We start from the raw sequence: 13,019 nt of genomic DNA on the forward strand, positions 1-13,019 counted from the left end.
TCTGTTAGCAAAATCGTAGATGACATTGGCGAAGTCTATTTCATAGTAATGTAGGTAATTCTTAATCAATTTTGTTTAGAAAAACTCCTCTCGCAACTAGCAACGCTTACACTATTGTGAGGAAAATTCGCAGGTATTACAATACAGTATTTGGAACTGAGTTCTCGAGACTGTATTTTAGATTTAACTGCAAAAGTTCAGAAATGTTCAGAGTGCTGCCTGGGGTGGACTGCCCCCCCCCCCTCCCCAAAAAAAATCTACAGTAGTTTTAATACAGCAAAAGTGGTGACGTAATCCATAAATTAACAAGAGTGTTGTTATATTAGAGTTAAAATCCTATATTTCTTACATTTCGAATTATAATTATAATTAATAGCGGCATTCATTCTCAGCTTCCAAGGATGCTCTCTCTCTCTCTCTCTTTTGTTCTTTTCCCACCCTCCATAAAATGAAAAATTCCATCAACTGAAATCCTGTATGACCCTTTCAGAAGTTTGTAAGTCTCAATCATATCACCCCTTCTTTCTCCTGTTTGCTAGTGTCTGCAGTCAAATTATCAATCTGTCTTCATAATCAGTATTCCACAATCATGATATCATTTTTAACACTCTCCTTTGCACTCTCTACTGTATTAGAATCAAAACAGAAACCAGAAGAAGAGACTTGCACACAATACTCCAAATGATGTCTTATCAAGGCCTTATAAAGAGGCAAAATGATTCCTTATATATACATGTGAAAGTTTGTTTCGGCATTGCGATTATCGTTTTAGTTATATTTGCATTCTTTGCTACATGGCCCCCAGAACTTCAACTTGCTATCTACTAAGACTCCAATATTCCTAGCCTCATCAGTTTCTTCTAGCATAATCCCATCAATACAATACGACATTGGATATCTAATCATGCCAAAGTGCATGACTTTGAATTTACTGACATTGAACTGATACCCATTTTCCCATGTTCAATTCCAGCCTATTCCAATCATTCTACAAAGACTATATCAACAGCATTCCTGATATACAGCTACTTATTGATCATGCAAAGATAGGTAGGGTGTATGTTGACTGTCATATCATTAACATACAGATTGAATGTTTATCCACTTGGTTATAATATAAATTAAAGATGCCAAGAAATTATATTCTTGGTTTAATCCTTTATCCAAATGTAAGCAAACAAAGTTTGTGTGCCTGAAGTATTTTCAGGATAGAGCAACTCATATATAGAAGCTAATGACTTCACATCACTTGCCTTGGTTCCCATAATGCAAAAGCACATATCCTTACGGACATGTATAATGCTATGCATTATGGGAAGGGTCAGTACCCAGTCTGGTTTCAACCTTTATTGAGGTCTAATCAGTGGGAGCCAGACCCAGAGGTGATACCAGGTTGAAATAATGCAGAAGTCATATTTCCATATATGAGTACTCGTATATGGAAATAAAGATTCTTTATATACCACATTTTACTTTTTTTAATGGACAGAATGTCAATGCCAGAGTGTTGTAGAATTCAGGAACAATCTCAGCTTTTGACCTTTATAATCATTTATTCCAATCAGGGGAAGATGAAAACCCATATAGTACAGGAAAAGGTGTGCACATGTGTGATTGGGCTTCAATATTTTATGAATTTTTGAAGCCGTATTGCTTAATTAGCATCATTTTAAGACTGGAAGTCCAAATCTTCCTCACTTCTTTGATAGTTGATTCAATTCCTTTTTAACTTCCTTCTTGGTATCGACTGGATCAAAAAAATTGCACAGGCTTACTATATAATTGCTTTTCTTCAGCTTCTGTGATGTCTGTAATATTTATTATGTATAACTGAACAGAAAAGATTATGGATTTGAGTACTATGGCTTTAGAAGAAAAGGAAAGTGGCCCTATTTTCTAGTCTTCTAAGATTTCAAAGTTCTTGAAATCTTACATTTGAAGAAATGAAATTGGATAAGTGCTCCACTTATCCAATATTACCAGTTCTTGAACTGGTAATATTGGATAAGTGGAGAGGGAAATTCCAAGTAAATGAGGGGTTCTCTCTCTTAGGGGTTAGTCCAAAAGGAATGCCTCCAAGATTCCACTTTCCAAAAACTTTTAAATTTTGTCTTGTCTGCATTAGTAAAATTCAGCAAAATCAGTGGATTTTGCTGAATTTTTCCAAAATACCAAAAAATATATATATATGGAATCATTATCCTTCAAAGTGCCCACTACATCATCGACATATGCTAATATCTTGTTTTCCTTTGTAGCTGAAGGAACTGTTATTCCTCGCTCAGCATGGGTATTGTCGCCTTCCTGTAAGAAAGGTTCAAGAACCAATGCAAAGAGCAGTGGACTAAGAGGTCAACCTTGCTTGACTCCTTTTTGAATTTTGACCAGGTCTGACAGGAACCCATTAACTTGGAGGCAGGTAGTTGAATTGGCATAGGCCTCTTTGATAATAGAAAGCAATTTTTTACCTAGACCAATTTGTTGGAGGATGTGGAACAGAAAGGGATGCCAGACATTATCAGATGCTTGAGTAATGTGTACTGGTAGCACTGCCATTGGCTGCTTTTGTTCTTTTCCAATTTGAACAGAGGGTCTGAAATTTTGTGGAAGTCTCCATGATACATTTCTGATCTCTACTTGTTCCATGCAATGGAATTTAAGTAGAACTGCATTATGATTTGGCATGCTGATGTTAAGATGTTTTATTTGAATTATCCTATTTATAAGGGAAGAAGAGATATAAATTCGATCAAGATGGGTACCAATACCTTGATTCATGTAACTGTAAGCCTGATGATTAGGATTGCAAATCTTCCATATGTTGGAGACTTGGTGCGATCTCCTATTTTGTCTAATGCGGGGGTTTTCAATACAATTTCAGTTTCCAGCTGCTATGGTGTAGTGGGCACTTTATAAATATGGCTCTAATTCCTGGAAGAATTTTTGTCTAATTTAACTGTTCCATTGGATGGAGCATAAACGTTTATAAACCTTATTACACATCAGTATTTCCAGTCTATTGTCAAGATTCTCCCTTCTGCATCCCTTTGGATATTACAGAATGACCCAAGGGGTGGGGGGGGGCAAGAATAAGAACTCCAACTCCATCGCTGTTAAATCTTCCAAGGCTCCTATAAGAAAGAAGTGGATATCTATCTGTTAAAGTTTTTATATCTTTATATCTGCAGAAGTATGTTTCTTGGAGAAACAAAAACCTGATATTATGGTGGAGCATAAGTTTCCATATAGTTTCTTGTTTAATTTGTATGTAGAATCCTCATACATTTAATGAGGCAATGCAGAAAGGAGATGTTACAATTAATGAAGTGTCGCTGGTAATCTTTAACTTCTAAATTTTGGATGATCCTGATTGACGTCTTCAATCTGTGAAGGCATAATTGTGTTGCCTGCTTCTTGTAAACTGTTTTCCAGTTTTTCCAGTTGCTTTCCATTATTTCAATTTTATGCTTATCATTCTTGATTTGGAAGCTAGTTATTTTCTTTTCATGTAGATGATAATCGTACTGAGAAAACTTTTGAATCAGTAAACTTTATTATATATATTTTTTAATTGTATCTCTTGCTTTCCCTTTATTAGTATCATATGGTTCTTCATGGTCCACAAATGCTTCTGAGCCTGAAGAGTTTTCATTTGATGATCAAGATGGGTACCAATACCTTGATTCATGTATGTGTAAGCCTGGAGATTAAGATTGCAAATCTTCCAACATATGGAGGATTGTTACTTATTTTTCTTTTAGATATACAGGGTGTTCGGGATAAATTTGACAGTTTTGTAAGGAAAAAGAAAATCTTCTTTGTATCTATTAAATTTAATGAATTGACAAAAAAACATTACAGGCAGAGTTAATTACAATACTATCAACAAGATTTACTCAAAATAACCACCATTAGCATCGATCACAGCTTCAATTCTGCTTCGGAACCTCGAACAAGCTGATGCTACAGTCTCCCTGGGAAGGGCCGCAAAAACTGTTTTAATTTTATCCATTAACTGGGCTTTTGTATTACTGGAAGTGCGATTGGTGTCTTTTTCAACTGCGCCCCATACAAAATAATCCATGGGGTTAAGGTCTGGGGAGTTTGGAGGCCAAACATTTGGACTGGTGAAGTCGTAGAAATTTTCAGACAACCATTTTTGACTTTTCCCAGAGGTGTGGCAAGGTGCCGAATCCTGCTGCCATACATACGGCCTACCATTGGCTACCCTTGTTATCCAGGGCTTGACTACAGTTAGCAACTCCACGAACAAAGCCCGAATTCCAATGCCAGGGTTCTTCAACACCTGTTCCTGCAGATTTGCGAGGAATTCTGCTGTACGAACGCAATCAGATCGTCTGCTAGGGATCTTTCTTCTTGCTACATCCTCGTAGTCACCATTGCAAGTCTCTAGTTCATGCCTGATTGTTTTTACTGTATTCAGGGAGCATTGGGCAGCAGTCGTAATATCCTTATTTTGATGGCGGGCACGAATCATCATGATACAAGTTATTCTCTTCCATGATTCAGGTGGGTTCCAGCTATCCATCCTTTCTGACATCTTGTATATGAATGAAGAAGGGTCCAAACTTTTAAATGAAGAGAAGTGTGTGTTAATACATGTAACTTACGGAAAAATATAATTAATTATAAATATGTCAAATTTATCCCGAACACCCTGTAGTTCCTTTTTTTAAATTTTTTTTTTGTTTATCCTCAATTTGTTTTTATTAATTCAGCTTTCCTTTTTGATGATCTTCTCTGCATAATAAGTTCTTTCAGTTGTCTTACTTGCTTTTGTTTTCTTCTCTTCCCTGTAGAACAATTTAATGTTTTTGCATTTTGTCTTATATCTGTTCAGTTGTTATACTAGGTTCATTATTGGTAATTTGAACTGATGTTGTTCCATCCATATTTGACTGGGAAAGTGGTGCAGTTCTTGAATTTTGGGGCTAATTTCTAGCTGATTTGGTCATGCAATTTTTGTGATTTTACCAAGTGTAGTTTGTTGAAAAGTGGCATCTTTACTAGACTGAATTGGAATATCTGGTAATCCTTCTTTCTGATATATAAGTTGTTCTAATTGGCTCTACCGGTGCTGTCACTCTTTCAGTGAAAGTTCTAAATGGGCAGGTGTTAATGCAGTGTTCAGAACTTTCGCATTTCTGACAGGGTTTGAGATGTTGATTAGTGATATTTCCGATCTCTTTGCATTTGAGACATTTAGACTTGGAGCAGTTACCACCCAAGTGATCATATGAACCGCAATGCGGGCACTGCCTTTGTACTCCAGGATAGTTTACATAACTTGGATTATACCGATGTTGATGAAATTTGGTACAGTCATCTTCATATCCATTGTGAAGGTGACGTCACCAGAAAACCAGTTTGGATCTTCACCTGATAAACCCTTTTGTATGTTACCAATCTTACTCTATTTCGAGAATTTCTGTAAAGAATTTCATTACTGTTCTCTATATATTCCATTTGAAATATTTCAATTTTTACTGTTTTTGCCTGACTCCCAACCATTACAGGAACAACTGTGCTTCCTTCAAAAGTAAAACCCTGTAATAGTTTGTCCCTTGTTTCCACATCTTTAACTACAATTAAATATTTACCTCCGCCGTAAGGGGTGAAAGAATAAATTTTGTTTGTGCCGACTATCTCTTTTAAAACCTTAGTTACCCATCTCGCTTCTTCACATCCGGGAATTTCAATTCCTAGAGTTCGCACCCTTGGAGGAATTGGTACCATTATCTCGGTGGAAAAAAGACTAAAACCCCTGCACTTGATCTTAAGGGGTGGGGGGAATCTTTCAGTCTTAAGACTGAGAATTAAATAATCCCATGAGATAGAAATAATTCTACATCACCAGCAACTGCTCTATTTGAACTACTGTAAAACAGTGGCCGTAATTCTGCCAAAAGGAATTGTAATGCAGATATTAACTACATTACAAGTAATCTTAAAATTTACTTTAAAAGAAACCAGTGCTAGTGGGGATAATACTACTATTAGCACAAGTAAAATAAAATTAACATGAAAACCAAAGTACAGATAACCCTCGCATAACACAGTACTTATACAATGCGGTTTCGATATAATGCGGTCTACAAATTGTAGTAACCCTTGTTCAACACGGTTTTGATATAACACGGTCTTCAAATTGTAGTAACCCCTCATCTTTTCATATATTTTTCACCGTGCAACTTAAAAATCAAATTTTATCTTCGGTAAATTTGCGTCTTCCCGTATTGCTCGTGTAGTTATAAGTAACTACATTTACGTGCATTTACGTCAATTGTTTACCGTATTTTAGTGTTTATTGTTGAAATTATCTTAGTTTTCTGCCAGGAAAGCGCATTAAAAATCATAAGTGTGTTAATCTCAAGCTGAGCCTTTATTTTCTAGTTAGTTACATACATAATTAATATGTAATGCTTTTTTTTATGTAAAAAATTGATTTTTATAGTAATGGCCACAAACTGTAACGAAAGGTGAAAAACCAACATTGAAAAGAAAGTTCATTTCTCTCAAAGAAAAAATTAAAATCATGGATCGGTCAAAAAATGGAGAAAAACCAGGACTTGTAAGGACTCTGAATTTAAATGAATCAACAATTCGAACAATCAAATAAAATGAACATAAAATCCGAGCATGTCTTATTGCTGGGTCAACGGTAAGTGCAAAGCACGTTGCTTGTATATGTGATATTCTAATGGAAAAAATGGAGAAATCTCTAATGATTTGGATAGAAGATTGCACTCAAAAGAAAATTCCTTTGGATGGAAATTTTATTAAACAAAAAGCTCTCGAAGTTTATAAACATTTATAATGCAGATCAGGTGTTCAATGCGGATGAATCCAGGTTATATTGGGAAAAAAATGCCAAAATGCACCTATATTTCGAAAAGTGAAAGATCAGCTTCTGGATTCAAAGTTTCCAAAGATAGAATTACTCTACTGTTTTGTAGTAATGCATCAGGTGATTACATGACAAAATCAATGTTTATTAACCGATCCTCAAATCCTCGTGCTATGAAAGATTAAAATATGCACTTTATTTTATTTTGCCTAAAACATTTATGCATTATGTGCAATGAAGTTTACGTACAATTTGTAATTTTTCTAATTTTATACTATGTATTTGTTTCATAGTTTGTGTTTTCTTAACTTACATGAATTACCAGAATTAAATGAAAAATTTTTTTTGTTGGATATGTCCTTTTTGTTTATATAATTAAAAAAAAAAAAACGATTTCGGAACATAACCCTACTTTTTCTATGTGATCTGAGTCTCGCATAATGCAATTTATATAACAGGGCATTTCTATGGAACCTAACATCCGCGTTATATGAGGGTTACTTGTACTTATCTTGCAGAAAACCAAGATGTCATCAGTTGGATCCAGACACAGAAGTGATACCAAGGTTGAAGTAATGCAGAAGTCATATTTCCATATACAAGTAGCCAGAAGGTGTCACTCCTTAATTATTAAAATATCCTGGATTAGAGATAGACAGAAGTTTTTCCACTTTTTTATACTATAAATTAAAGATGCCAAGAAATTATAATCTTAGTTTAATCCTTTATCCAAGTGTAAACAAACAAAGTTTGCATCTGAAGTAACTTTAGGACTGGGCAACTCGTATTATAGAGGCTAATGACTTCACATCACTTGCCTTAATATCCCATAATGCAAAGCACATATCATTTATCTCACATATCCCATAATGCAAAGCACAAATCACTTAAACCAAAAATATAATTTCTTGGCATCTTAGTACTAATGGATGATCTTCTCCTAATGCATAGCATTATACATGTCCATAAGGGTATGTTCTTTGCATTATGGGAACCAAGGCAAGTAAAGAGAAGTCATTTGCCTCTATATACAAGTTGCCCAGTCCTGAAGTTCAGTGCAAACTTTGTTTGCTTACATTTGGGTAAAGGATTAAATCAAGATGTAATTTCTTTGCATCTTTAATTTATAGTATAACCAAGTGGAAAACTTCCAACAGGTTAGTTACTTTGTTGGGAGTTTGAGTTATGAGATGCAATTAATTATAGATTTTTTTGTTGACCAGAACTCTTAATTTTACTGTTGCCAGATTTATCTGCTGATATTTAGAGATGTTTTGTAATACTTCTAACAGAATGCAATTTCATTCCATCCAACAAATCCACCTGTGTTCTTGGATACACTGGCCTCGTTGGCCTAGCGGTTAGCATACCTGCTCTCCAACCAATAGGTCATGGGTTCAAATCCCATCGTGGGCACAGATGATTGTGTTTAGGCAGGAGATGAATTTCATTGTCTGGTGTGAGACCACCTTCCCACTTATTGGAGGCCTGAAGTGGCTTGAAAGAGTTCCATGTTTGATCTCTAGAGCAGGGTTTCTGGATTATGTAAGATAAAAAAAATTTTAAATTTATAATGGCAAAAAAAAAAAAAAAAAAAAAATCCTTAGCCCACTCACAGTACAAAATGCACTATAGGTTTATAATAAATATTTCGTGGATGGGAACCACACATTAAAAAAAAAAAAAAAAGAATACAGACTGCATCAAAGTTCACTGCCTTGCTCTAGTGCCAAATTCATGAAACCTCCTACATTTTAGCAGGATATGGCTATTGTATGTTAATTCAACTAGTGGGGTTTCTCCACACTGATATTTTTAGTGCTTATCCATTCCTTCTTTAGCTTGTAGGCTTCCTCAAAGGCTTTTGCCTATATGCTTTGCAACTTCTGTTTGAGAAAAAGGGATGAAGGTTATACTTGTCCACATATCGGGCAATGTGTCTGAACAGTTAGCCTACCAGGGTTATACTGAACCTTTTCCAGTCAAACACCAGCTAGGAGGTGTGTTGCTTGGGTTTCCTTGTTCTTCCTCCCCACCACTGCTGCCACACCAAGTGGTAAATATAATGAACATTAATTATAGCAGATTTCTTATCTGCAGAAATCTCTGAAGCACTAGTTTTGAATGTTTTAACCATTTCCTCTTAATTTTTCCTGATGATATCCTATCGGTGATTAGTTTTTGTTTGCATATGTTGACTGTTATTCATTTTTTGTTAAGGGAAAGATAAACTAGATTACTATGTTATGCATGGTAATCTGCTTTGCCTAATTTTACAATTGTAAATTATAAGGTATAATTTACACTTCTAATTGATTTTAATTTTCTTGATCATTTCTTTCTGGCTTGACTTATTTTAATCCATACTCAGTGATCACTTTTTAATTATCTTTCAAGACGTGTTGAGGAAGTTTTTCGACTTTCAGAAACTAAAATACAGTAAATAATCATACTACACTGAATAAATTTAATGTAATGTATGTTTTACAATAAATCTTTTCCTGGATTTCTTGTCAGATTTCTAGGCAGGTTAATCTAGATAAACATTTTGTAGTTTGGTTTGAAGTAATTAATTCTTATGAAGTCACAGCTTTTTTTCTTTAAAAGTAAGGTAAGAAACTGTACAGTTATATATTATATTACTTTCTCCCTTCCAGATTTGTTCAGTACAAGCCTACGTCACTTGAGAGGAATTATAAACATGATCTGTTAACAGAGCATGATTTAGGAGTGACAATTGATCTTATAAATCCTGATACATATGCAGTGGATCCTAATGGTAGGTATTATAAAGGAAGGGGCACACAGGGTGATTATAATTAAAGTACCCCCCCCCGTTTAAGACCTTGTGGAGTGCTACCCCCAGTGATCAGAGCATGTTGGTGCAAGGTTAGTGCCATCACTGTGGATGGTATCAACAACCAGAATGAATGGAAAAATCTCGTATCCATCTTTTTAAACCCTCCTGGCACCTGCTGAGTTGCGTGATATGCAAATTCTATGCATTTGGTGTTTACAGTTCTTGCAAAGAGATATCTGAGCAAAAAAAAAAGTAGTTCCAAATTCACCACCAGGGTGTGTGCTGTATGATTTACCGAATGTAGATGTAATAATTTTTCCGTTTGCGTAAGAAGTAGAAAAGTGACACAAGTATAAGTAACACATTTTTATTCACTTCCATTATGCATTTATGGGCTGTAGTGTTCTTGACATGCTGAGGAAGAACTGGAGAAGTTTTTTGACTTACTACAAAAAAAAAAAAAAAAAGACAAAGGAGAAGATTGTCTTTGCTGGAGATTTTAAGTAGAGTAGGAAATGAATACCACACATTTTGTGGTATTCATTTCCTTTGGAGAAAAGAGCCAACCAAATAATATTGGTATGAATTGCTATGAATTGAATGAGGGTGAGCTGGCAGTTTGGTTATGCCAATACAGAATCGTATTCTGTACCTACTTTAACCAAAAGAAAATGATGTCACAACATTGATATTTTGCCATCTGAGGTATCTTTCTTTTAAACAAGATTCCAGTTGGTTTACATAAGGGAATCAGAGTGAGCGATGGGAGGAAAAAAAATAAAAAATAAGAAGCTACTGGAAGAAATTCAAACTGAAGATCAGCAGAATTCCACATAGGCATCAGCACCATTAAAAAAAAGTGCCAACAAACAAGAAGTGAAATTGGCAGAAGAATTACAAAAGTAGATCATAAACAATAAAGCATAACTGAAAACAAAAACAAGTGAAATTTTTCTAAATAATAATTACAAGATATTATATTCAGGCAATAGCATTCAGGAAAAGGAAGATGAAGATTCAGCACTAAACTTGAAGGTAACGTTCTTGAATGATAAGTAGTTTAAAGTAGTTACATGAACATATGCCAAAATTAAGAATTGGACAAGACTTGTGCCTGTGGTCCCACAGAACTTCTGCTGAGGAAGAACTGGAGAAATTTTTTGACTTACTACAAAAAAAAAAAAAAAAAAAAAAAACAGAAAAGGAGAAGATTATACTTGCTGGAGATTTTAAGTAGAGTAGGAAATAAATACCACACACATTGAAAGGTTTTAGGGAAATTTGGAGAAAAGAGCCAACCAAATAATATTGGTAAGTACTTGCTGCACATCTGTTCAGGATCCATGGATCAGTGTCATTACTGATACCATGTTCCAACATAAAGGTACACACAAATTCACATGTAGAGAAGACAAGAAAAGTCTCATTGTGGTTCAAGATATGAGAGTATACAATGATTAGGAAGTTATAACCATTTGTTTTAAGCAGGATAAAAATGAATATCGTATTGAAAAGAAAAATATGTATGAAAGTTTTAAAAAGTATGAGTTGACCAGCTTTCAGAAGTACAACAGCCATCTCTGAACTGCAGACTCAAATATACAAGTCATATTATAGAGGAAATAAGAGTTTTTTGCAGATTGAAGAAAGCATTGATTGATTCAATCAGTGAGATGTGTTGAATTTCTTTGCACAGGAATAAAAAAAATCCAAACTTCATGGTGTACTCAAGAAGTTAAATAAGCAGCCTGGGAAAAGAAGAAAGCTTATCAGAGGTTCTTATAGTAAGTTCTATGTCTCCTGAAAGAATACAGGGAACACTGTAAGAAAGCTAAGATGTGTGTTAAGCTGGAAAAAATCCATGAGAAGACTTTATAGAATATAGATATTACAAAGATTGCTAAATGTTGTGTAGGCTATTGAAATGGCTTGTCTATGAAAGAAATCTGATAAACAGATTATTTAAAAATGGAAGATAAGGATATTCTGGATTGTTTGAGCAATTACTTTGAAATGTTATTAAATCAAATGAGTGGTGACCGAACAGTGGTATAAAATATTTGAGAGGAATTCTGTCAGGAGTATGTTTCAATACACAAATTAGAAAAGCTATCTGAACCTGAAATGTGGAAAGGCAGCTAGAATAGATGATATGACCAGAAATGGTAAAATATGGAGGTATATGCACTGCATATACAGAAAGCCTTGTCAGAAGGATGAATTCCGGATGACTGAAGTAGTGCTGTCATACTTAGGAAAATAAAACAGTTTGTGAAAATTGATTATTAATACTAATATTTGATTATTAATACTAATGCATTTCCCTATTGCATCCCAAATGTGTTCTATGGGGTTGAGATCTGGTGAGTGTGCTAGCCACTCGATCTGATTAATATCCTTGGTCTTCAGAAGTATCTCCACTGCTCATGTACAATGTGATGTGGCACCATCTGTGAAAATGAATTCTTTGACTACAGCACCATGGAATAATCGAATATGATGCTGAAGAACTCATTGCAATATTGTTCACCTGGGTCATAGTCCCTTTTTCCAGCACTTGTAGCTGTGTGTCCATTAAGAATAATGTCATCCCACAACATGACGCCATCATTGCCATATCTATCCTTTCAAGAACATTCTCATGATATGCAGTACCATTTTCATACCAGATTAAGTGTCATCTAGAATCAGGAGAAAGACTAAAGCAACTGTTATCTGTAAAGAGTACAATGGTGTCTTGTCCAATTTTTATGGATACAACATTATTGAAAACATGTTGTGTGATGGGTTAAAGGGATGCAGACCACAGGATTTCTGGTGTATAGGCCTACTTGCCACAGTTTTGAATGGAGCTGACCTGCTGTGGTGCGTTGATTACGTTTTGCTGTTATAACCAAAAATCTGTCTACATGCTTCGTGATAGAGTGAGGGCGACCTCTTAGCAAATGTCTGGAACACATTATTGGTTTGAAATGCTGCCCAGAGACTGAATACAATGCTATATGAGATTCCAAACTCTCCCTGCAATATCAGTAATTCTGTGGTCCTCTTCAGGCTTTCCAATAATTCTTCCCTGCTTGAAATCATCTAGATGATGTTTTTGAGACATTACGAGATATCCAAGTTTTCAACTTTATTCCTTCACAAAAAAAAAAAAAAAAAGCTAAAAGCTTCCTTTAAACATAATTCACTTATCACAGCCTTTTGTCTTTTATTCTGTCAAGGGCTACCACTGACCCCCTTTGCATGCATTTCAAAAATTTCAATGTATACCTGCTTTTTATTTGAAATCATGAGTTATGCAAATTGCCACAAGCTGATTCATCTCTGAATTTGTGGTTGTAATCTTCA

The 13,019-nt window shown here is 35.0% G+C and overlaps 1 protein-coding gene across 1 annotated transcript in view; it reads left to right on the forward strand.

The window, feature by feature from the left end:
* Positions 1–13,019, forward strand: part of atms (RNA polymerase II-associated factor 1-like protein antimeros) — a 249,647-nt gene that overhangs the window by 38,437 nt on the left and 198,191 nt on the right. Inside the window, exon 3 of the mRNA XM_090398808.1 lies at positions 9,526–9,647. Coding sequence (XP_090254934.1) covers positions 9,526–9,647 — 122 coding nt within the window. The remainder of the gene's footprint in view (positions 1–9,525; positions 9,648–13,019) is intronic.

Source organism: Typopeltis vanoorti, chromosome 10, assembly GCF_054136105.1.
Source record: "Typopeltis vanoorti isolate ZY-2024b chromosome 10, IOZ_Tvanoo_1.0, whole genome shotgun sequence".
NCBI lineage: Eukaryota > Metazoa > Arthropoda > Arachnida > Uropygi > Thelyphonidae > Typopeltis > Typopeltis vanoorti.